The sequence below is a fragment of the Tinamus guttatus genome, unplaced genomic scaffold, assembly GCF_059628265.1.
Source record: "Tinamus guttatus ecotype Peru unplaced genomic scaffold, ASM5962826v1 Tinamus_guttatus_pri_ptg000643l, whole genome shotgun sequence".
NCBI lineage: Eukaryota > Metazoa > Chordata > Aves > Tinamiformes > Tinamidae > Tinamus > Tinamus guttatus.
Window position 1 is genome coordinate 455,230 of NW_028289177.1, and position 24,637 is coordinate 479,866.

A 24,637-nucleotide genomic window follows, 5' to 3' on the forward strand; every position below is an offset into this window, starting at 1 on the left:
GGACACGGGGTGGGGGGTCCCGTGAGGCCAAGGGAGAGGCAGGAATGGGCTGTTTGGAGGCACCGGCAGATCCAAGGAGCAAGACGGGCTGGTGCCGGGGCCTGAGAGATGGTGAAGGGCCAGGGATGATCCTGCTGGCACCCCCGGGGGTGTCCCCAGGGCGTCACGTCCTGCCCGGGCGCAGGCCAAAGCGACATCTAGCGGGAAGCGTCCCGGTGCCGGGAGAGCGCGACCCGTGGCGATGCCTCGGCCTTGCTGGCCCCCAGCAGCCAGGAAGGACCCAGTGCCTGAGCCTGGGGACGCCCCCGGCCTGGCATCCCCCCGCCGGGCGAGGCGATGGATCCGTCGGGATGCTCCGCACAGGACTGCCTGCCTGCCCGCGTGCAGGGCCAAAAGGGCCTTTGAAATGCAGATACGCACCCGTGTGGGTGCACACAGACACGAGGGTGCTCTGCGCATGTTGCATACAGATATTTGCACAGTTCTTAGATGCATATAGGAATGCATAGGTATGTGCATGTCCGTATGCCCAGGCTGTCGTTTAGGGTGGTTCCCCCCGGGCCCGGCGCCGCCGGGACTCGAACCGGCCACCCACGAGGCTCGCGCGGGGACTACAGCTCCCAGAAGGCAGCGCGCGTGGAGCCCGGGAGAGGCCGGCCAGCCCGCCCCCTCCTTCCCGAGACCCCCTCGCCATTGGTCAAGCGGCTGTCAATCACGCGCAGAGCAGCGGCGGATTGGCCGGCGCGGGGGGCGCCGCGGCGGGCGGGCTTCCTGCGGCCGCCGTCGCGCTGCCCGGGATGGTGAGCGCGGACCGGGCCGGGCCGTCCCCGGGGCGCGTGTCCAGGGCGGCCGGCACGGCCGGAGCGGGGGGCACTGCCACGGGCCGTGCCCGGGGGTGCATAATGGGGGTGCCAGCCCCGGCTGCTCGCGGGGCGCGTGCCCAGGCTGTGTTTAGGGGGCGCATGCCCGAAGGGGGCAAGCCCAGGCTGTCCTGGAAGGGTGCACACTTAGGGGTGCACGCTTAGGGGTGCAAGCTCAAACTGTCCTGAGCGGTGCATGCTTAGGAATGCATGTTTAGGGGTGCAAACCCAGGCTGGCTTTAGGGGTGCATTGCAAGGGGATGTCCCCTGCGGGGTGCCAGCCCTGCCTGTCCTGAGGGGGGTTGTGCCCATGCTGGTGCAGGGGGAGCCCTCACAACCCTGGGTGGGGGGATCTCCCCGTTCTGGGGGCACCCGTGGGGCCGCAGCTGAGGGTGCCCCGTGGCAGGCGGTGATGGGGGTGCAGGTGGTGCTGAGCCTGCTGGCCGCGAGCGTCATGCAGAAGCTGGCCCCGCACTGCTCCTTCGCGCGCTGGCTGCTCTGCAACGGCAGGTACGTGTTCCCCGCGCCCCGGCCCGCGCCGCGCGGCGCCTTCCCCGCCGCTGAGCCGGCCCGCTCCCCGCAGCCTGCACCGCTACAAGCACCCGTCCGACGAGGAGCTCTGTGCCCTGGCGGGCAAGCAGCGGCCCAAGGGCAAGCGCGACAGGTCAGCACGGGCCGGGGGCGCAGGGCGAGCTCCTGGCTGCACCGAGTGTGCACCGAGCGTGCACACAGCACGCACCGAGTGTGCACCGAGCGTGCACACAGCACGCACCGAGTGTGCACCGAGTGTGCACGGAGCGTGCACTGAGTGTGCTCCAAGTGTGCATCGCTCTTGCAGGCGGGCCAACGGTGCAGCAGACGAGAAGCCGCTCTCGGTGCCCCGCGACATCGACCTGCGCCTGGACACCTGCCCCATCACCGCCGTGGACGCGCTCGGTGACGTCTCCCTCCTTCCCGCTCCGGCGTCGGAGGCGCCCTGGCCCCGGGAGCCCCCCGGGCCGTGGTGACGTGCCCGTGTGCCCCGCAGTGCTGCGCTATTTCCTGGAGTACCAGTGGTTCGTGGACTTTGCCCTCTACGCCACTGTGGTCTATGGCTTCACTGAGGGCTACTACTGCCTGGCCGACCCCCAGAAGGAGACCAACCTCGGGGTACTCTGGTGCCTACTGACGGTCATCTTCTCTGTGTATCCTTCTGCCGGCGCAACGCCCCGTCCCAGCTCCGCGGCCGCATCCCCGCGCCGGGGCATCCCGTGGCCGCTGCTTTCCTTGACGTCGGCCCCGGGCCCGCAGCAAGATCTTCTTCACCGTGATGCGCCACTATTTCCGCTCCGAGGAGGGCGGCGAGCGCTCCGTGTGCCTCGCCTTCGCCTTCTTCTTCCTCCTCCTCGCCATGGTGGCCCTGGTGGTGCGCGAGGACTACCTGGAGTTCGGCCTGGAGCCCGGTGGGTGGCCGGGGGCGGCGAGGACCGAGGAGGGGTCCCCTGGCTCACGGTGCTTCGCTCCCGCAGGGCTGGCCAGCGTCTGCAGCAGCCTGGAGAGCGCCCTGCGGCCGCGCGGATGGGACTGGATGTAAGTGTGGCCGGGACCGGGGGCGCCGGGGCCGTGCGAACAGCGGGGTTGTGCTCGGCGCGCTCTCTCCGCAGGCTCCCGCTGGCCAAGCTGGGCTTCAAGCTGGCGCTCGTGGCCCTCTGCTCCTTCCTGGGCGCCTGCCTGACCTTCCCGGGGCTGCGCCTGGCCCAGACGCACCTCGACGCCCTGCGCGATGCGGCCAACGAGCCCCTGGCACAGTTGGGTGACGCTGGGGGGCGAAGGGGGGTTGCGAAGGGCGCTGCGGTCCCAGCTCTGCAGGATCGGATGGAGCCGGGTGCCGGGCAGGGGGCTCTGGTCCCGGCTCCGCGGGGTCGGATGGAGCCGGGTGCCGGGGAGGGGTCTCTCACACTGCCCCACAGGGTCCTGCTCCACGCCGGCTTCCTGGCGCCCGTCGTCATCGTTGTCCTGTGGATCAAGCCGCTGTGCCGCGACTTCGTGCTCCGCGCGCCCATGGGCAAGCAGACGGTGCAGCTGTAAGCGGCCCCCGCCCTGGCACCCCCATATCCGAGGGGAGCCGGGGGCCGAGACGGGGCCCTCCTGCAGCCCCCCGGCTGTCCCGGCGCTCCGGGCTCGGCTCACGGCCTCCTCCCGTGTCCGCAGCATGTCCGACGCCGCCTACAACAGCGCGCGCCTCTGGACCGTGGTGGCCCTGTGCCTGCTGCGCGTGGCCCTGGCCCGCCGCCACCTGCAAGCCTACCTGGGGCTGGCGGCGCGCTGGGCCGCGCGGCTGCGGCGCCAGGCCGGCCGCATCCCGGCCCTGGAGATCCAGCGGCAGGTGCGGGCGGGCGCGGGCGGCGGGGGCCACGGCGGCGGCGGTGCCGGGGCTGACGCGGCGCTGCCCGCAGATCACCCGCATCTACTGCTACGTGCCCGTGGTGAGCCTGCAGTACCTGGGCCCGCTGGTGCTCACGCTGCACTGCGCGCTGCTGCTCAAGACGCTGGGTAAGGCCGCGGCCGGCGTCACGAGCGCGTCGGGCCTCGGCCCGCGGGGCCGGGCGGCAGCGATGGAGCCGGCGCCTCCGTCCCGCAGGGAACTACTCGTGGGGGCTGTACCCGGAGCCCTCCCTGGAGCCGGCGGCGCCGCGGCCCGCAGGGCAGGACGGCGCCGGCGAGGACGCGCAGGCGGCCGCGGAGCAGATCGCGGCGGCGCTGGGCGGCCTCCTCACGCCGCTCTTCCTCCGCGGGCTCTTCGCCTTCCTCACGTGGTGGGTGGCCGCCTGCCAGGTGGTCACCAGCCTCTTCGGCCTCTACTTCCACCAGTACCTGGTGGCCTCCTGAGCGCGGGGGGCAGGTGGCAGCGTGTCCCCAGCGTGTCCCCCCAGGGGGGTGGCCGTGGGGCGCCCGCCCCGGCCCCTCTGTGCCTGGCTCGCCTGCTCGCTCGAGCCCACGGACACGAGGACTCACGCGCCGGGACGGGTTTGGAGCCATCCCGGTGCATTCCGCCCCTCTGGGGATGAAGGGGACGCCAGGGACATGGCCACCCCCGGCCGTCCGTCACCGCGGTGCCTGCGCTCGGCTCGGCCGCCAGCGCCTCCCGTGCCCGGGGCAGCTCCACGGAGCCGCCTGGCCCTGCGGATCCCACCTTGCCCTGCGGATCCCGCGGGAGCTGCTCCGGCCACCGCGCGTCCCGCACGGCCGGAGCCCTCGGGGCCGGTCTGCTGCTTGGTGTGACAGCGTCAGCCTGGCCGTGGTGGCCTCGGGCTGTTTTAGAAATAAAGAAGCGCCTTTGGGTGCGTTTGCTGCTCTGCCTGCGCGTTGGGTCCCTCGGTGCCGGCTCCTGGCCCAGGCCCTCGCCGGGCTCCCCCGGAGCCGGTCCCGCTGCGGGAAACGGGATGAGCTGCTGCAGGCGGCCCCGAGAAGGGACGGGCTCCGCTCCCTGCTCCGATCCCCTTGGAACGGGCGAAATTGCCTGGTGCTCCGGGAAGAGAGGAGGAGGCAGCCGGGTAACGGGAGAGCCGGCTGGGCAGGAGCCTAGCGAAAAACGAGGAATCTCCCCGGGAGAAATTCCCCTCTGGGGGAAGCTGGAGGCCAGGAGGGCTCTGGGAAGGAGTTCGGGGGAGCCGGTTGCCAGGGCCGTGGCGGCCGCGCGCAGACACGCAGACGGGGCCTCCGGGGGGCTGCCCAGACGTGACCCTGCGCGCGGGGACAATGACAGGCGGGCGGGAGCGGCAGACAGCGCCGGGCGCTGCGCGGGAGGGCCCGGCTCCCTCTCCCGGATGGTTTTGGCCTTCGTTTCGCTGCGTTGCAGCCAGCGCGGGGCTGCGTCGGGCTGCGGGGCTGCACCGGGGCAATGCGGGCGCCCCTGCGCTCCCGGCCCGGCACCCAAACGGGCCCCAAACACCCCCGGGACAAGCGGGGCTGGAGCCCAGCCGGGACCCCCAAGTTGTGGGGCGCTGCTGGGCCCTGCCTGGGCCGACAGTGCCACCTGCTGCCATGGCCCGCGTGTCCCCGGAGCGTCCCCGGAGCAGCCCCGGGAACGGGGCAGCCCCCCGGTGCTCGCGGCCCCTCGCGCTGCCGCCCCAGCGAGCCTGCCACCTCCGGGAAGTTTTTTATTAAATATACATCCTCTGTTGGCACAAATCTTAAAATATATAAACATTATATAACAAAGTGTCTTCACTGCAATAAAATAGAACTCCAGATCCAAGAAAAGCAGTCCGAATCGCCACGCGCACACACGCTGCGGGGGACGCGTCCCGACGGAGGCAGGGAGCAGCGTCCGCGCGGGGAGGAACCGGCCCCTCGAGGGGAAAACGGCTCCTTGGGATAAGGCCACCTCCTCTCGCGGCTCCTTTTGGCCTCACGTGCACTTTGGGGCCCAGGCTACGAGGGGGTTTCACGGGAGAACCCCCGTTTTTGCAGAATTTTGGCGCTGTGCATTCCAGCGCATTCCTGTGCCTCTGCCTCCAGGACTGCGCTCCGGAGCTCCCCACCACGGCCAGCGCCGGCTCCCCGCTGTCCCGGCCTTCCCGGAGGGAGCGCTGGCGGAGCACGGAGCAGCTTGCGGGAAGCCGGCTCGGGGCCGGCTCCTGCTCCTGCTCCCGCTCCCCAACCCGCCCTCGGCGCCTGCAGGAGCGGCTCCCGCAGGCCTCTCCGCCCGGGAAGCTCCGGGACACGCGGGCAGCACGTGGGGCTACGGAACGGAGGAGCTCCGGGAAGCAGCAGCACCAGCAGCGCGCGGGGAAGGTGCCAAACTGCAAAATCATCCGAGACCCTTCCCCAAAAAACCCAAATCTTTTGCTCCAGCACCTAGTGCCTTTCCGCTCCTGCTCCAGACACCAACATCCTCCCTTTTCTTTAGGAAGCCTGGGCAGGATGCCCCTCACGGCTGCACTTTTGTCACCGTGGATGCATTTCATTGGACCTGATTTCCTTGAAGTGCTAGTGCGGGTCTAAAGGTGCAGAAGCAGGAGGGAAGGAGAGGAGACGAGAAAGGAGCACGAGTTAATGTTTGGCTGCTGATGCACCGAAGAACAATGAGACACACGAGTTCAAAACGAAAGCAAGAAGTTTGAGAAGAGCAATATGAAAAAAATGGGGAGCTTAAGACAGCTAAAGAAAAGAAAAGAAAGAAAGAAAACCTAGAAAAAAGATGTAGGGAAGGTTCCTGCTAGACTTGCCTTCGTTCCCAAGGCCACTGGCCCTCCCTCTCCAGCGAGGGTGCCCCAAACTCCTCGGGCACTGGCTCCAGGAACACATCTCCATTCAGGCAAGGATTAAGGGAAGGGAAGAGAACACTCTGTTTCTCCTCTCCTGCATTCAAACCAGAGGGGAAAAAGAAAAAAGCTATTTAAAACACCTCAAAACAAAGACACACAGTTCCTTTCAACTTTTGCCCAAGAAACAAGAGCACCAAAGTCATCACAGACTGAATTCAGATGCGTCTCTGAACAAGCACTCAGCCGGCAAAGCCTGGAGAAACCTGGAGAAACACTGGGAAGAGCCGGAGCCGGTGCTCCCACGCCTCCCGAGCTCCCGGTTTCCTCTCCCGGAGGCCTCCGCGGGCCTCCCGTTTGTTTAATGCATTAGCTGCAATCGTGACACAGATGAAAGACCCCTGTGCAGATCTGCCCCTCGGGAGGCACCCAGTGTAAACCCTGCCTAGGGATCCGGGAGGAATTCCCTCTCTTACCACGGACCCGGCGACGCTCCACGTCGTTCCGGGCCTGCAAGGGGGGCAAAGGAGCCGTCCCCAGCGGAGCTGCCCCATCCCGGAGCCGAGGGCGGCCCTGGTCGGACGTGCGGATGCGGAGCTGCCGCGGCTCCCTGGAACGGCGACACCGCCTCGGCGTCTGCTCGCGGGGCTGCACGTGATACACACAAGAGCACAAGTAACCGGCTTCTCCACTGGAGAAAAAGAAAAAACTGAAGCTCTTGCGAAGGACGTAAGGTTCACCCATGTGAAAACATCAGCTGATCATCTCCTAATCTTCATTAGCAAGGGGAGCAAAACGTTGACAGATTTTGTGGCTATCATCTATGCAGACCGGTAAGACAACAGCTACCTTTCTTTACCTACAAGGTAACTCAGTGATTGCAGTCAAGTTTCACAATGGAAATAATCGTTTGTGGGCTTAGAGGCAGAAATTACTGAGGTTAATACCCTGCCCATCCACAACCATTAAAGTATGATTGATCCCACGTGTTCTGGGAACATCGTGCACGCTAACGCTTCAGCAAGCTGGCTCTCCACCATGGCCACAAAAGGGAAGTGTAGGTGCTTAATTCCTAGGGAAATATTTGGCATTAGAAGCAAGATCTGCTCCAAAGAACAAGTGCAAAGACAAAAGAAAGGAGAAAGCTATTTCTACCAATTGTGCAATTACCTTCATTCCCATTAATAAAGTCATGATACAAGGCTCAAACTACAGGGGCCAAAGTACATACACCAGAGAAGGACAACTTTGGGATTCTACCTTAATTTTCTTTTACATGTCATCTCCCTTCTATATCTCCAAATTTAATGTAGGAATGGAAACTCCTCAAATCTCCATTTCCCTAAAAAGTATTGACTTAAAACAGGAACGCTGAAAGGTTGTCATTCACTTGCAGATTGCAAGTAGATGATTGGCACTGTATGCAATTTCAGAGGAGTCAATACTGGCTGTGGAGCTTATTCTCCTGAGGACACTGTTGGTCCAGAAGAACTATAAGAACACAAGCAGGTGGCTTTAGGTGTGAACGAACGTACAGAGGTGACAGAACCTACACAGCAGGCACCAAAAGACAACGGCGTTGTTTGGAAGTCAACTACTACGCTGCACTCAGCAGACAGGAGCAGCCTTTCGGGATACAGGTACGTCTGCAGCACGTGTGCATCTTGGAGTTGTTCGGCCTCGCGTTGCGGATAAAGCAGCAACAATAACACTGAAGGAAATAATTACTTAAAACGGAAGTATGTAACACTCCTCGTCTAGGGCATGATCACTACAAACTGCCACGTCCCTCAGAAAACGCTGCCTTTAAGACCAGTGAAGGGTTCAGATGGCCCAAAAACGCTGCGGGGGTCTGAGCCAACCCAGCTGGGGAGCCCGGGCCCCTCGTGAGCGACGCTGACAACAGACATGAGAACTGATTTACAAAACTGCTCAGAATTTTCCTCCCCTGCTGTCCACAGTCTTTGGTAATCTCAGAGGGACACTGCAAACAAGGGACATCTTATGCAACTCAACTCAGAAATGAAAATAACATTTGAGAAAGGGCAGCATTTCCAGCCAGACTCACGCTCAGCTTTCAGAGTAAAAGAAGTGACCTGGACCTGTTAAATCCTGCTGTGCCCTGCTTCAAGGAGACCAACGCTTACTGATCAGAGGAATGTGGAATTCCCCAGGCAGATTAACTGGAATATTGCACTTGGCAAACTGCCTCCAGCCAACACATGTGCAGTGTTAAGAACTGCCTACCCAGAGCAGCAGGCCCTTTCCAGAGTGGGGGGCCCATCTGAACAGCACCAAGTCTCCTCCTTCATCCTCCACCTCTTCATCTGCCCAGAGACCAGCCGAGGAGCCCGAGCAGCACGTGTTTGTTTGAGGCTCCACTCTGGCATCACAGAGCAAAGCAGAAGGACGAGGCAGCTACTCTAGAGAACACAGCTCTGCACAACTGCAAGAAGAATTTCAGTTAGGAAAAGGTTAGTTTCAGGTCAAGGTTTCCAAACAACTCAGAGGCTCATTAAAAGGAGAAAAAAAAAAAAAAGGAATAAAAGGGAAAAAAAAAAGAAACAGAAAAAAGAAAGGTAAGTTCTCAGCTGCAGGAGAGCACGTACAAAGCTTGGGAATGCTAGCACTGCTCTTTGTACGCGTACGTTGTACTTCTCCCCAGCAAGGGCTGCGGGGATTAAGCTACTACCTTTGGACGTTAGTGCTGTGCTGTAATTTACGGAGCAGGATCTGCATCAGGTCAAAGGTGGTGAAGCTTATTCCCACTGCAATCGGCCCTTTGACCCAGTTCATGCTGAGTCCTTTGTACAAGCCACGGATCAGTCCTTCTTCTCTTACAATCTCCTGCATGGTGAGAAGGATGGAGCTGTACGTGTGTCCCATGACCCCGGCCGTCTGCATCCGCCGGCGAACCACGTCCAGGGGGTAGGAGGCCGACTGGCCGATGAGGCCTGCGCAGGCACCGAACAAAAGCCGCTCCGGAGGGGATGGCTGAGATTTCCCACTGTGATCTGGGAAAGAGAAAGTGGCAGAGTAGAGAAAGCTTCTCCTAATAAACACGATTAAGGTCAGGTGGGATGAGAGCCAAAGAGAGAACTGAGTGCCAGAACTCCGGAGATTCCGTCCCCAGGGACGCAGGCAAGTCCGTCCACATCGGGGCGTCTCTGCAAGGCAGAGATGCTGCTCGCCCTCTTCGGAGCGAGGACCTGCAGAGAGGAGGCACGAGGCATCCTCTGCAAGCACCAAACTGAGCAGCTGGCTTCAAAGCTGGCAAAAGGTCTTGTACCACAGAGCACAAACGCCGCAAATTGGCCCAAAGCCTACGCCATGTCACTCGAAAGCAAAGCAAACAAAGTAGTCTTTACCTGCATGTAGCTTCTTCAACGTCTCATAGGTGAAGAAACTTAGCCCAGCATATGGGATCACTCCAAGAATCGTTGGCGTGAATCCTCTGTACAATGTCTTCAGTCCTTCCTCACGGGATATTCGGATGAAGACATGAACGATATTGCTGTACCTAGCACGTGGACACAGGGAAACAAAACCTGTGCTGGTTAGCGCCGGCACACGCTGGCAGCAACTTCAGCTGGACTCCGGAGGACCAGCAATTAATTAATCTGTCTCTGAGCGCATCAAACAGCTCAGAAGGGATTTAAGAGGCCTGTCTGCAAATGGAGAAGCCAGTCACGGGCTCTCCTACCGCCCTATCACCACACACTGCCCTGTCTGTTAGGGCCAGCAAACACAGAAGTTTCAGTGAGGTCTTTCAGTATCGATCTCCTGCCAGCCCCTGGACTAACCAGGGCTCTGGGCATTTAACCAGTGCTCAGACCCAAGCTGTAAGAGGTTTATTACACCAAAGGCTCCGAGCAAGAAGTGACCCAGAAAATGGCAATAAAGTCATCTGACCTTAAAAGAAAGCTCTGCATTTGTTCATGGTGCTTGTACTTGCTTTCGTTAGGCACTTACATCTCCTTCGGCGTGACAGCCATGCGCGCTCGAACCATATCCAAGGGGTAGGTTAACATGGCAGCTGTTGTGCCTGCCAGAGAGCCAGCAATGAATCGAGGAAAGGGTGTCAGCGCTCTAAAGTAAGGTGAGAGAAGAGACCAAACAGATCACCTGGAGATGGAAATACGGCCTGGCTTCTGAGCAGGGCTCTACTCTACCAGCTACTGAATCCCCTCCCTGCCTGGGCACCGACGAGAGCTGGGTGGTTGGGGCTGGGGTTGAACAGTTGTGCTTTGCCAAGCCAGAGGCTTGGAGCGATCCCTGCGGAGCACAGGCAGCCAGCCCGGGTGCTCGGACACCACGTGCCCAAGAGCAAGAGGCTCTTGGCCTCAGAAGGGAGAGGCTCAGATATCAGTGCAAGGCTGGATCCTGTTGCTTCTCCTGCAAAGAGAAGCTCTTTGTTTTGCCTGCTCACTCTCAGCACGGGGCTGTGCTAACCCACTGTCTAGGCCACTTCTTGCTCACGCCTCCAGAAGAGAGGGTCTTCTCAAAGATTTCCCCCGCCCAAAACTGAAAGCTCAGCCCATTGCTTAGCCCCTCGCACGCCCCGTTCTAGAAAACCACCCCGAGAGGGGCCTGCAGAGCTCCGTGCCAACACGGAGCCGCCGCAACGCAAAGAAAAGGGCTCCTTCCTGCAGTCTAGAGTCCCTGGACCATTCCATGCTCCGCGCCATCCCAAGGAGCAGAGCCAGGCTGCCTCTTACTTTCCCTGGAAGCCGTAGTAACTGCCCAGGAGCTGCTTGTACTCCTCGTGCGCGCAGAACTGGATGGCGGCGTAGGGGACCACACGGACCATGGTGGCCGAGTTCCCTCGCCAGAGGCTCCAGAAGCCCTCGTTGAGGTAGGTGCGGTAGATGAGCCGGTAGGCCTCCTGCGGGGACGAGCACAGGTCACACACGCACGTCGCGACAGCAGCAGCAAGAGCAAGAGCAGGGAGAGGTGACCCAACAGCTTAACCTCCCCGAACCTCCTCCCAGGTGCCTGCAGCGCGCGGGACCGGGCGCTTGGCTCACGCCACCGACACCAGAACAGGGCCACTAGAGCACGTCTTTGGGGAAACTGAATAGATATGCTGGGCATAGAATCATAAAATCATAGATAATCACAGATCGTTAAGGTTGGAAGGGACCTCTAGAGGTCATCTTGTCACGCAGGGTCACCTAGAGCACGTGGCACAGGGCTGCGTCCAAGCGGGTTTGAAGATCTCCAAAGAAGGAGACTCCACAACCTCTCTGGGCAGCCTGTTCCAGTGCTCTGGCACCCTCACTGTTTTACATTCAAGACAGCACCTTCATCTTCCCTCTGAGGGGGAGGCACAGGGCTGGACTGATGTTTGCACAAACCCCTCTCAAGCCAAATTAATCTTCTTAGTATAAGACGGAAGCGTTTGGATTCCACACATCAGCACAGCACACATGCAGCAAGACATGCAGCAAGGCACGGCCGCGCTCAGCTCCCAGGAGAACATTCCCTATAAACTTAGTGACAGCTCCGAGAGCAGCTGGGGACACAACGCAACTGCCAGGGAAGAAGATCTTGCAAAAGGGCCCTGAGCGGTGCCTCGGGATTTACTGTCCATGTCAAAGGGGGGACCTGGAGCACGAGTGAGGACTGAGGCTCCTCTGCGTGAGGTGCTGGACAAACATGCGAGGAAGAACGAGCACCGTCCTCAGGAGCATCGTGACCAGGGCGGCTTCCAGCCCTCCCCTGCGCTCCTTCGCCCTGAGCGCGGCTAATAAAACCCCAGCGAGAAAGTTCAGTGCAAACAGAGGTTGCTTTTAGGGCTATTACTACCATTAATCAAACGCATCAAGTCAACAGGAGACAGACACATCGCCTCACCTTGGCAGAAAATCTTTTTGAAGACACTAAAAAGAAAAAGTGAGCATTAGGTCTTGCAATATATTTACATGTATCAAATAAAACACACAGTCATTTTTATCTAAGGAATAAAATTAGAAGCAAAAGAATTAATGCAAGAAAAAAATAGAGCTTCTTTATGACAATGATTTTGGCATAGGTTTCCAAACTCCTTAGCAGACGACAAGCGCACTGCTGTGTTGCTATGAAAACGCTCCATCTCTGTCCCGCTCCTTGCTCTGAACACACACACAGCCCCACGCGGGCTCGTTTTGGGGAGCCCTTCCACACTCGTGCGCTGGTTCCAGGTGGATGCCAGGACGCAGCGAGGGCAGGAGCGCCCAGCGAGGCCCCACGCCGGACGGCTCCATCCCAGCGCACCCAGACGAGCGCGCGGGCTCCCTCCTGCCCCCAAACTGCCGGCCCCACGTCGGGGGGTCCCGCACGGCTCTTGGAGCAGGATTTCTTTGGCTCACAGCAGCTGCTTTCAGCTGCATTCAGCTGCTGCATTTCCTTCCCACTGCAGGAAGGAAACCCAGGCTAAAACCCCAGCAGCAACACTAATGAAACGTGCTTCCAATTAAGGGTCTATCGCACTTTCTTTCAAACTCCTTTGGGAGCTGGAACCTCCCAAGCGTATCAAACAATCTCATGCAAATACATTTTTCCCCACGCTGCTCCTTTATGCAATTCAACTCTGTTTTTCCCTCCTCCTCTCTCTCCTTCACTAAGCAAGTGCCACGAGTTCTGCAATGAGGAGAGAGCTCTTCTCCCGCAGGAAACTTCCCCAGGCTCTAGTGCACGGAACCACCTTCCTCGCTCATACGACCCATGGAAACTGTCCCTCTTCACAGCCAGGGAAGCCACCCCAGAGTAAAAACCTTTATGAGAGCAAGAGTAGGAAACCCATTAGATACCAAACTGCTGTCGGAATAGGCAATTTTTAATCACATCCTTTGCAATGATCCAAACCAAACAGGATTTTTTTAATAAAACGTAGGCCTGCACAATTAACGGTGATTTACACAGACAGCTGTTGACTCACCCAATTCCGCAGCTCCCACCTCCGATCCCGACGCTTCCAACCTTACGTGACCCGCTGTCCACGCGGGGGGAGCGCAGCCCGACCCGCGGCGCCGTGACGCAAACGGGGAAAATCACGTCGCACAAAAGTCAATTTAAAATTAAATCTCAGCCAGGGATTAGCTTAAACCTACCCAATTCATTTAATCTGCGAGGCCAACCACATTTAAATTTGTGGCCTGGCCAAATGTCTACTGTATTAACAGCCTGTTCTCTTCTTTTTGGGACAAGTGATGCAACTGACTGCACTTGCACCGAAACAAGAGCCCTTGCTGGGGCTGAATCCCAAACTCCATTAAGAGGATTTTCTACTCAAATCAGCTGAATTTCATTTCCAGTTATTCACTTTTACATTATGGGCTCCAGAAAGGGTTTTGTAATACAAAGGTAGTTTCATTGTCTCTTGCAGTTTTCATAATTAACTTCAATTCTAAACCAAAGCAATTTAGCTCAAATACAGCACAACTCTTACTAGAAAAGACCGTGTACACTTGAGCAAGCACATGCCAGCATCTGGTCTGCAGCAAGAAGCATCTCAATTCCCTCCTCCCAGTTTCACATCTCCTCACATTCCTCCTGCTAAAGGGAAAGGAAATCACGCAGCTTCCCTCCGCTTGCCAGAGTGCTCGGAGCTGAGCGGACCCGGAGACCCCCCGTGTCACCACGCAGCTCCCTAAGCGCAGCCTTTGCAGCGATTTCTCCTGTTCAGCCCCAAACCCTCCCTGCGCCGGGGCCCGCGGCCGCACGGCTCCCCGTGTCCCCAGGCAGCGGCACATGCAGCTCTGCACAGCAGCAGCAAAGCTCCTGCTGACTGCCAGGGGACGTGGATCCCGCAGCCGCGGCACAACGCGCGGCGACTGACACCCGCGGCACAACGCGCGGCGACTGACACCCGCCGCACAACGCGTGGCGACTGACACCCGCCGCACAACGCGCGGCGACTGACACCCGCCACAGTCCTGCCGAGGGGTGTGAGCCCCGCTCTGCCGGGATAACATCCCTGCTCCATGTGCGCCGGGCTCCGCAGGGCAGAGCACACGGGACGGGCTGCCTGGAGCGACCAGAGCAGCTGCCTTGGATTCTGCTGACAGCAGAGCAGGGCTCTGCCCAAGGCAGCAGGACTTACCTTGAAACATGATTTTCGTCCGATCCAGCGGAGCTACTGCTGTTTTAGCAACAGCACCGGCCAGCGCCCCAGACACCAGGGAGTTGAGCACTTTCTTCTCCTCCTGCGTTCCCTGGAACAGAGCATCATTCAGTGTGACACAGTCAGCACTAACCAAAGCCTGGGCTATTTCACCTTTGCTGCAGCATTTATCCCACTAACCAGTTATGAAATGGAATTTCCAGCACTGGAGAGAGAGAAAAGTGCAAAAAAAAAATACTTGTAAGGGGACTCTGAAAACACCTTGAGGGATTATTAGTATATGAATGTTGAAATACAAATTACAAAGTAACAACATCACAGCCCACATTAAAATGAAACCTAAACATCAAGCCGTACCCTTGCCAGCCAGATAAGCGAGCTGTGCTCCGAGCACACACAAACACAGAGGTAAGAAACGTGCACACACACGAGAACCGGACTGCAGCCAAAAGAGTCTCTGCGCAGCCAGCTCAGGAGTTGTCCAAGGGAACTACAGTATATGTTATGGATCCTGCCTGACCTTCCCTGCAACAGACACAAAACAGCAACTGGCTGTTTTCAGACACTCGGTTTCTCTGACAAAATCCCTTCATGAAAGACTTCAGACAGCTAAAAATCAGCACCAGCATTTTGGAAATGCCAGCATTCCCTATTCCACAATAAATCGCAGGTCAGATCACAAAGAACAAAGATTAGACATATGCAGGTTCCAAAGCCAGCCTCCTCTTCCATGCACTGTTTCTTCCCTATTAACATTTCTAAAAGTTATCGCAGTAACTCCTCTTGCTTTAGCCATGCACAGAAAGTGAATTTCTCTCTTGCCCTTCTAGCTAACACATCAGCCTTATTTGTATATTATCCCCAAAGCCAAAGAAAGGTTTCCCACTATGATATATGGAATGGAAGTGCTTTTGTTATTGATGCTTCCGCCACAGCTCATGTTTATATGTATTAACTTCTTGCAACACATGGACGGAAAGCAAGTAAAAATCCTCAAATCTAACACCGTGAGCGCTATGAACTGAAAGACAAGTCAAGACAAGGCTGAAGAATGTTAACCGTTGATGTGCTTTGTGCCTTCATGGAGAAGCAAGGCACCATTTTCCTTTTCTCCTGCTGCTCCACAGCTAAAAGTTAATTTTTTTCTAAATGATAGACATTGTTTGATCGTTTTTCCCTTCCCGTCTTTGGTGCTGGGCGTAAGGACAGCTGTGCACCAGGGTACAGGCAGCACTGTCCGAATTTCAGCTTGTGTTACGGCTTTGGAGCAGCTTCATGTGAGCAGAGACCCTGACCTAAGTCAGAGCCACATTCCGGGGCGCCTTCCCTTGCAGTGTTCCCACAAGGAATGTTGTTGCAGTGGCACGAGCAGGGAAACCAGGGCTGGGGCTGTGTTCCCAGCCCTGCGCTGAAGACACAACAGACAGGACCTTGGACCTGCCGTGCCGTGCGGCCTCTTCCCAAACAATCCCGGGCGCCCGGGGCCGCGCGGCTCCCGCTCTGCATGGGCACGGTGGCTCCTGGGGCCTCCTCCTGCTCTTACCTCTGCTGGAAGATGAGCTGGCACAGCGGGCTCCACATCCTGCCGTTTGAAATCCACTTGAGCTGCTCTCACACCATTACCCATACCAGGCGCACTCGCAAGCGGGCAGAAGAGTCACGGCTCCTGCATTGGCAACAAGAGCAAAGCGAGAGGTAGCGTTAAAAGCAGAAAATACCCAGTTCATAAAAAGGCTCGTGCAGGAGAGAAGAGTGCCCTACTCCAGAGGCCATTGCTGCAGGAAAAGCCCTATCCCAAGCGGCCAGCCGAGAGCATTTCTTCCCTTTGGGATACAAGTTTGGACGGACGGGAAGGAGGGGTGCTTTGGTACTCTATAGAATTAGTGCCACTCCTCATCAGCATCCTTTCTTACCCGCAAGGAACTCGGCTGCAAGTCCCATTAGCCCTGGCAGGGGGGTCAATAAGCAGCTCACTGCATCTCTCCCCAGCCTGCGCTTCCGCTGCAGGAGGGACATTGAAACACCCGGCTCCTGGGGACAACAAACTGCCCATGACCTCTAGGAGCAACGCAGCAGATTCTGCCCCGGCCTCTTCCGTCACCTACAGGAGGCTCCCAGCTGCTGCTCAGCCTGCTCAGCAGTTAGATATGGGAGAACATGTGCAGAAATTTAAAACCCAGGCATGGAAAAGGGAAAAAAATAGCCCCAGCAGCGCCTCCGAAAGCCTGGCATAAGCCCTGGAGGTTATTTTGGGAAGCTGGCGGCTCCAATGGCTCCCGCGTGCCGCCGGGGCTATTTTGCCGATGCCAGCGAGGGGACCCCACGCGGGAGCTCCCTGCTGCTCCGCGGCCGCGGCGCGCGGATCCTGCTGCAACGCGTGTCCTCATGAGCCTCGCGAAGGAAAGGTCAGTCTAACCCCAGCTACGGCTACACACGGATAACATCCAAACAGCAGCTCCGCTTGGGCACCCGATTTTCTACTGTTTCTGCTTTCATGATTCTAGTTTTTCATCCTCTAACATCCCGAAGTGAAAGAGATGAAGTTTGAAAAACTCACACGAGCACAAACGTCTCCAAACAAGGAGATTGCTGTTATACCCTTAGTCACAAATGGGTTAGAACTGTAAAGATGGGTTTTCTATGCAACAAGATTGCCCAAAGAGTCAGTGTTTCCCACTCGTCAGCCACCTTCCAAGGAAGGTGATATTAGGAAATCGGAATTCCAGGCCTGCTCCCCTGTCAAGCAAGTCGCTTCACCTCTGCCCTCAGCTGGTGCTCAGGAAGCCTGCGGCACAACGGCCTGCTTGCTTGGAAAGTGTTTCCTAAGCTTCTTTCTTTCCTTTCTAACAACCTCTAGACATTACACGCTTGTCAGCACCTTTCATACTTGCTGACCTATTTTTCCCCCCACATCGCTCTCATAAACAAGTGCCAGACTTCACTTTCCGACCCCCTTGGTTGCAGCAGAGACACTGCAGCAAAGGCGGAGGCTCGGCGGCCGTGTCTGGATCCGCGCACGGCCGATTTGTGACGCCGGCGCCGGGCGCTCCCACGCGCTCGCTCCGAGGAGGCCGAACACGCGGGGCTCCTTCACGGCAGACACCGCTCGCGAGGGCGCTGGGAAGACGCATCCCACCGCGCTCACAGCTCCCGCGGGTGCTTTTGCACACACGAGCTCTCGGGATGTTGCTCCGAGGGCAATAACTCAAAATGTTAACGAAAGGCAACATCTGAGAGCCCAAAGCGTGACCTCAACTGCAAACAGCAGCACTGTTTGCACTTGGGAAGTTTTATGGGAGCTCGGTCGCATCAGACTGTGCAAACTACAGTTCCCAGCAGGATCAGGGCTGAAGCCGGCTCGAAACCCTACGGAGCAGAGCGTTTCTCTACGCAGTCCTGAGGAACACGGGCTCTTGGTTGCTTTTACTCTGTAGTCATTTCTTTTCCTTCTCACTTCACATATCTGAAAAAATTATTAGTAAAAATAAATAAATGGATAACCTTTAAACAAAAGCACAGAAAGAATCAGAGGTAGAAATATTATCCCTAGCCCTCTCAGTTAAAGAAATGTAGGTCACAATATCAGATTTGTCTCTGCTGAAAATAAAACCACAAAAATAGAAGTCATACTGAAGAGCTCAGGAATGCAACACATGTTGGCTGTAAAACATGATTTTGAAACATGATTGAGAAAGAGATAACTAAAACAAAACTAGTCAGGAAATTTTAAATACCAAAATGATGTTATTAAGCCTGAAATATTTTAGAATATGTGCATGCATAAAGATGATACCCGCTACTCAACAATGTTCTCTTTGATCCTATTGTGAGATGTTGTTCTTTTCAGTGCCTGGTGCCCCCACACCTGTGTGGATGCTTGATTTTGTACACACGCTCTGCATGAACACAGGCCTCAACCTGCAAATTAAAAGATACTAAATGCTGCTTTTACATTTCGGCCTCTGCATTCGCTCTCTGCTAAGGGATACAGTTTTATGCTGGAGTTGTGCTGACTCCTGGCTTAGCTGAATCACCAACTCCTGCCTGCTCTGGCCAACGACGGAGCCACCGAGGAGGAGGTTTGCTTGAAAGATTCGGTGTCAGTTCGTAGGGCCGGGCCAGCAGAAACCAAACATCACTTTGCATCAGCATCAACCTGCGCTGTTCACGAAGCCATCTGCAGAAACCCAGCATGCAGCAGCTTGACTTTTGAAAAAATCATGGTATTTTGCACAGCCTCGTCCACAGTCATTACTGATGTTTAAGAAGCCACAATAAAGGGGAAAGTGAAATAGCTGCAAATTAGATTTACTCCTTACAACACATCTCTGCCTCACTTAAATTGTAGCTACGCGAGTCCCTGCTGCTCATCTGGACCCCAGCTCTTCAGGACCACGCGCCATGCAGCTGCAGAGCGAAACATTCCCATCTAGGGGAATATATAATCCGAAAGCAAAGCTTCTGGTCAAGGCAGGTCCAGAAGTTAGGCAGGTTTAATGAGTAACACACACTGGGCTTTCACAGCAAAATTCCTGGTCGCTGATTCCAAGCACGGAGCAGCTCTTCCAGCAGGCAGCCCTGGCCGTGCAGACGCTCCGGCCGCGTCGCTCGCGCAGAGGCCCCGTGTTCACCGCCCAGGGCGCCGCACGGGGCAGCTCGCGCCCTCCCTGTGTCGTGCTCGGGCAGACTGCGCCACGACGTCTCCTTCGAGCCCTGGGATCCCTTCCAGGTGGCCTGTCCTGCTCTGGCAACTGCACAAACACCCGTGGGCCCCAGCGGGATCCCGGCTCCGTGCACGGAAACCAGAGCGCTGCTGCTCTGCCCCTCCAACTCGCTCCAGCAGCGCTGGATGAAGAGCTGGACAGGTTCAACCAAGCTGCCAAACCGCCTCCCTGACAAGACGTTCTGCTTCTCTTGTGGTGGTTTTGATTAAGAGCACAGCTGAGATGCAGTCGAGCTATTCGGGTGACAAAAGCAACCAACGAGGGAGGACGTGGCGCAGGCCGGTCCCGGCACGTCGCCAAAGGCCACGGGCGACGGGACGGCCACAGAACAGGAGCTCGAGCTCTCCAAGCCTCTTGTGGACACAGCCATGATGCAGTTCTGGCCATTTGATCGTATTTTAAATTACACCATCTTAACATAATTCGTTTCTCAGCCAAAGAACCGATGAGTTTCAAAGACCAACATCACCAACTAAGGGATAAGGCCAAATTCTCTGGTTATAGCATTTAAAATTAAAATCACACTGCCAAGCAAAGGCTTGCAGATTATTACACTTTTACTATTGAACAAGTTTTGCAACTAAACCCTATTTAAAAGGTGAACTTCGCACCATGGAGACACCTCGTCCTGGAAACCCCTCCTGCATGCGTTTGGCCAGGGAGCGACGTGGGCTCCCATTGCAGCCCGGGCTGCAGCTTCCAGGGACGGGAGGCAGAGGGAAGCAGCAGAGCTGGTTTCCTCCTCACTGTTGTTATCTGCGCAGACCTTGGAGCGCTGGAGAGGACGGGTTCCTCCCTGCTCAGCCGCAAACATCGCAGCCGCTCCCAAGCTGCCGGAGCTCCGAGCACCTGCCAGCAGCAAAACACACAAAAACGGGGCCGGCCGGGGCGCTTCCCACACCGCTGCGGAGCCGGGAAGCAGCAGCAGCCCCAGCATCCAGCCCCGAGAGCGACTCGCAACGCGGCATTGCTGGAAAACATGTTTGCCTGGCAGTCCCGAGTGGAATTTAGACCTGCCACAGAACACCAAGATTTCAGAAAGAATGTCACTGATCCAGCAAGGACAGCAGATACCGCAAAGCAAACAGCACCAGCGGCTGAATGCCAATGGCAGCTATTTCCTAAGGAATATTTGCCTTCTCCTTCAACAGCCCCGGCAGGAACTATAAAGTCGTTTAGGGTTTTGAGTGCGGGACAGTCATTGCAGGTAATGTCAAAGCCACACAGTTTCAGCAGCAGGAGCAGCGGTGACTTTATGCCACGCGACCTGCGCTGGCTTCATGAGACGGGCAGGAAAACCACAGCTCTGCTACCTGCTCCTCTTGAATCACCACCGCAGCGGCGCGGCTGCTCCCGCGGCGGCGACACGAGGACAGGCAGCGGCGTACGGAGCGTATTCCGTCTCCATCCAGGCACTGGGAGCCGGGAGCGGGAAGCTTCGGAGCACGGGCGGTTGCTGCAGCCCTGGCAGTGCCTCCCTTCCACCCAAGGGTGGGCTGCACGTCGGTACCTCCACAGCAATCGCACACACGTGACCCCCAACTGGAATCCCTCGCGAGTTCAGTAGGACAGAGGGCAACAACCTGCCCAGGAGCAGCTGCAAAGAGCGTGGACTGACCGGTGACGCGGGAAGAGCGGAGGCGCTGCCGCAAACGGCCGCTGCCGGTGGGCTCGGCACGAGCCAGCGCGGAGCAGAACCAGCGTGTTTGGATTTTCCCTTGCACATGCTTCCCAGAGACCTGATAACTCCAGCACGAGCAGCAGGACTTCTGCTTTGCCTCTCATATACAAACGTTTAAATATCCCTTATAGCTAGTGTCCCCGTGGGAGCCTTCCCAGGAAGCAAAACACAGGTTCCTGGGGCCCGCTCAGCTCCACCGTAATTAAGAGCTCGCAGGCACTAGTGTTACCTGAACTTTGATGAAGTCGTAACGCAGCTTTGGGGCAGAATTTCAACTTCGTACAGGTGAAGTCACTTGCACAACCCCAATCAGCCAAGCCAGCCTCCTGCATTACTCAATAGCTGCCCCGTTCCTGTTTGCTCTTTGCTTAAACACATCGTTAGCAGTACTAAGGAAAGCATATAATTAATTTAGGAAAAAAAGAAAACTGAAAGAGTTCCCACAGAAATTTTCACACATTTTCCCACGGAGGCCAAAGTTAAACAGTACCCAGGGAAGTCGCTCAATTACGTTTCCTTCAATTGTTAATCTGAGCATTTGAGCCTGACAGAGAAAGAGATCTGGAAAGTGCTGGGATTACTGCAGCCTGAAATTCACCCTGGGAGCAAAAGCATCACAGAAAATCACAGGAAAAAGAAAAGGGCTCTGAGCAGGGGATGAGCTACTTAACTTGATGGCCCCTCTGGGTCTGTCCTTGCCTTCCAGTTTGATTAAGCCATTAAAAAACAAAACATACGCCCCAAAGACTCAGCTCTCCTCAGTCACACTCATCTTTCAGTTGCATACAAATTTCAGCTCCAGACTTCAGTTATGAATAGTCCACAGCGCTCCTTCCTTCTAACGATCTGCTCAGAAACAATCAGCATAATTCTAAAGAATCATTGACAGCTCAATTAAAAGATTCACTAAATGACCCTAGCAGGAAGGGTTTAATTCTTTTGCACGCTTCTTAGCTCCAAAGTGCAAAATAAATATTCCTGCTGCATCCTTCAGCCAAACACACACTCAGGTCTGCCAGGAAAATTGAGGATAAAGACACAAATTCCTCGCATGGTTTTACATGATCTGACTTAAGGCAGTTGTGGAAGATGGAGCAATGGTTATATCTGAAAGTGCTGAGGGGAGCCCAGGAGAGCTGCGCTTTGAACCCAGCCTGGAACACGAGCTGCAGCCCAGAGAAAATCTTGGCAAAAAACAACAGTGCTTCGTTCTTTAGTTTCTGGAGGAAGAGGGCTGCTGGGAGCAGCACAGCGGCGCTTTCCGTGGGCCGGAGCTGGTTCTTATCGCGGGACAGGCTCAGTTCTCCGAGCGGGCGCGGAGCGGCGGGGCAGGACCACGGAGCCCTCCGCGGAGCCGCTCCGCTCGCAGCCCCTGCGGGACGGCAGGGCACCAAGTCAAGCGTCTTCCCAGCTCCAATCCTCCTCTCCACAGTTATTTCTCCCAGAATTGCAGACACAAGGAAGTGCCAGTTAGTAAAATAAAAAATACATATAGTATAAACCTCCTAATGTCATTTGGGCCCATGCACATACAAACTTTCTGCTTCGGAGTAGATTTTAACTCTGTTTCTCTTAATGTCACCCCAGGCACACAGGAGCTCCCTGAGTGATAGCAGGACTCAGCACAGATGGAATTTTTGATCCCAACCTGAGATTATTGGCAGTACGAGCAGCTTGTCAGTACCTGTGCAACCCCTGCCAGGAGCTATTTCAACACAGTAATGGATTACGACCTCTAACCTGAAAAGAGAAACGAAACAAAACCCAGCATTTAAAAATGCACCAGAGTATGAAAAGAAAAGAATAAGTGTAACTAACGCCTGCCATCACTGAAGGGGCCAATCTACAAGTGTCTCCAGGAGGAGCCATCTCCAAACGACCATGCTTTTCCTCACTGCAGAGCGGAACATACCTCGAGCGAGTCGCTTGTGTTTCAGCTCACCCTTCCACACGGCAGGAAAAACCATCTCCCTTCCTCAGGCAGCTACCAAGAAGAGTTAGGCATCGCTTTGGAAGAGAAAATGGCACGGACACACTCGGTCTCATTTAAGAATCACACAAAACCAAATGCATCTTAGTGCAATGAGCAGAAAAGCTATTAGAAAAAAAATATTCTTGGTTCCTGAGCATTTTTTCCTTGCAGTAAACCTGTCTGACCTGTACCCAGCCCATCTGCTTCAAGAGTTAACCCCACATGCCAGCCTGCCCTGCTGCTCACCTTGCATTTCTTGTAACCTCTTTGCATTAAGCTCAACACTGCAGACGTGACCCGAACACCCGTGTTCAGCTGCGGCTGCCCAGCTCACTGTGCCAGCTACAGCCGCAGGCCGAGCAAAGAGAGGGGAATCTGGTGGCCTCCGAATTGCGCTTGTGGGCTCTGGAGGGAGCTGTGAAACCCCAGGCAGAGCTGGGGCCGGGAGACCCCCTGCTGAAACAAGCACCAAGGACACTCCAGGGCGCACTTGGGATCCCGATTTTGATTTGCTGGTGGGGAAAAGAGGAAAAGTGTCAAGTGCCCACAGCTCCAGCAGGACGTGAGGATGCTCAAAGGATGCCCGAATCCAGCCCTGATATTTCAGTCACTGAATTGTAAGACTGTTCTTGCCTACAGTCACTCACAGGTGGTTAGTGCGATTACACCAACCCTCTGGCACCCTTAATATATGGTCTCTTTCACCTTAGCTGTTTTGCAACACCCACAGGCACCTCTCTTGTTCCTTCGCACACACCCTCCTCCCAAACTAGAGCCGTTTAAAACACGGAATGTTTTCCAAACACTCTAAATCCATCAAACCACAAAAAATAACAACAACAAAAAGCATCTCAAGGGCACATAACCTCCAGAAAAAGCCTTGTTGTTAAAGTAAGTGCGACCACGAAGCATAGGAACGCAGCAAAACAAGTCCAAGTGACAGCAGACTCCAAACCCCACGCGACGCAGCCCGCTAAATTAGCGGGCAACAGCCAAGAGTCAGCAAACAGGAACGCATCTCTAGCTCCTCCAGCCTTCACGGGGGAGCAGTTTGAAGGTCTTTAAGTTTTAAGGAGGGGAATTGCATTTATTAACACTATATGGTGCTTATTAACGCTATCGAGTCATTTCCAACACTCCCCACCGATCCTTTTGCCTTCAAATTTCAGGCCAACCTGAGAGGCTTCCTCTATCTGGGCGTTCTAAGGCAGAGCCAGGAACGCCGCCCTGGCTCGGTGACTTTTTCGCTTACGCTGGATGGAGATAAAAAGAGACGTTTCAGACATCAGCACTTAACATCTCCCGAGCCCTCAAGCATCCAGCGGTGACGGGAGCTGGCGGCCCAGGACAGGCAGTGAAGGGGGTAGGTGGCCCAGGACAGGCAATGAGAAGGGGGTAGGTGGCCCAGGACAGGCAAGGGGACAGGCAGGTGGCCCAGGACAGGCAATGAGGAGGGGCTGGTGGCCCAGGAGAGGCAATGAGGAGGTGGTAGGTGGCCCAGGACAGGCAAGGGGACAGGCAGGTGGCCCAGGAGAGGCAATGAGGAGGTGGTAGGTGGCCCAGGACAGGCAAGGGGACAGGCAGGTGGCCCAGGACAGGCAATGAGGAGGTGGTAGGTGGCCCAGGGCAGGCAGTGAGGGGGGGTTGGTGGCCCGGGACAGGCAATGAGGGCGGTTGGTGGCCCAGGACGAGCAAGAGGGCAGACGGGTGGCCGGGGACAGGCGGGGGGACAGGTGGGACAGGTGCACGCAGGGACACAGCCTGTGGGGCGGCGGAGCTGGCGCCGCAGAGCGCCGGCGCCCTCCCCGTTCCCTCACGGACCGCGCGTGACGATTTAGACTAAAAAAAAAAAAAAAAAAAAAGGTGGGGGGGGAGCGAATGGGTAAAAGCGGCGGTGACCCCGCGGGAGGCCGCGGCAATGTCACCCGGCGCCGCCCGCTCGCGCTGCCGAGGGGACGGGAGCCGGCGCGGGGCGCCCCCCGCCGGGCCGAGCCCCCCGCGTCCCCCGCGCTCACCGGCTCCTCCGCGCTCGGCGCCGCCTCAGCCGCCG

The 24,637-nt window shown here is 56.8% G+C and overlaps 2 protein-coding genes across 2 annotated transcripts; one reads left to right on the forward strand and one right to left on the reverse strand.

Moving 5' to 3' along the window:
• The first annotated feature begins 1,251 nt into the window (after positions 1–1,251).
• On the forward strand, positions 1,252–3,763 carry TMEM161A (transmembrane protein 161A). Its single transcript, XM_088535761.1, has 11 exons — positions 1,252–1,370; positions 1,444–1,524; positions 1,699–1,796; positions 1,888–2,044; positions 2,151–2,302; positions 2,369–2,429; positions 2,504–2,647; positions 2,810–2,923; positions 3,051–3,225; positions 3,296–3,392; positions 3,481–3,763. Exons 1-11 carry the CDS (start codon positions 1,273–1,275, stop codon positions 3,726–3,728), a joined length of 1,425 nt encoding a protein of 474 aa, XP_088391887.1. The 5' UTR covers positions 1,252–1,272; the 3' UTR covers positions 3,729–3,763.
• Positions 3,764–8,684: 4,921 nt separating this feature from the next.
• On the reverse strand, positions 8,685–24,637 carry SLC25A42 (solute carrier family 25 member 42). Its single transcript, XM_088535708.1, has 8 exons — positions 24,603–24,637; positions 15,754–15,876; positions 14,190–14,301; positions 11,963–11,988; positions 10,825–10,991; positions 10,079–10,195; positions 9,475–9,626; positions 8,685–9,120 (listed from the first exon to the last, which is right to left on the reverse strand). The coding sequence occupies exons 2-8, from the start codon at positions 15,835–15,837 to the stop codon at positions 8,795–8,797; spliced, it is 984 nt and encodes a 327-aa protein (XP_088391834.1). The 5' UTR covers positions 15,838–15,876; positions 24,603–24,637; the 3' UTR covers positions 8,685–8,794.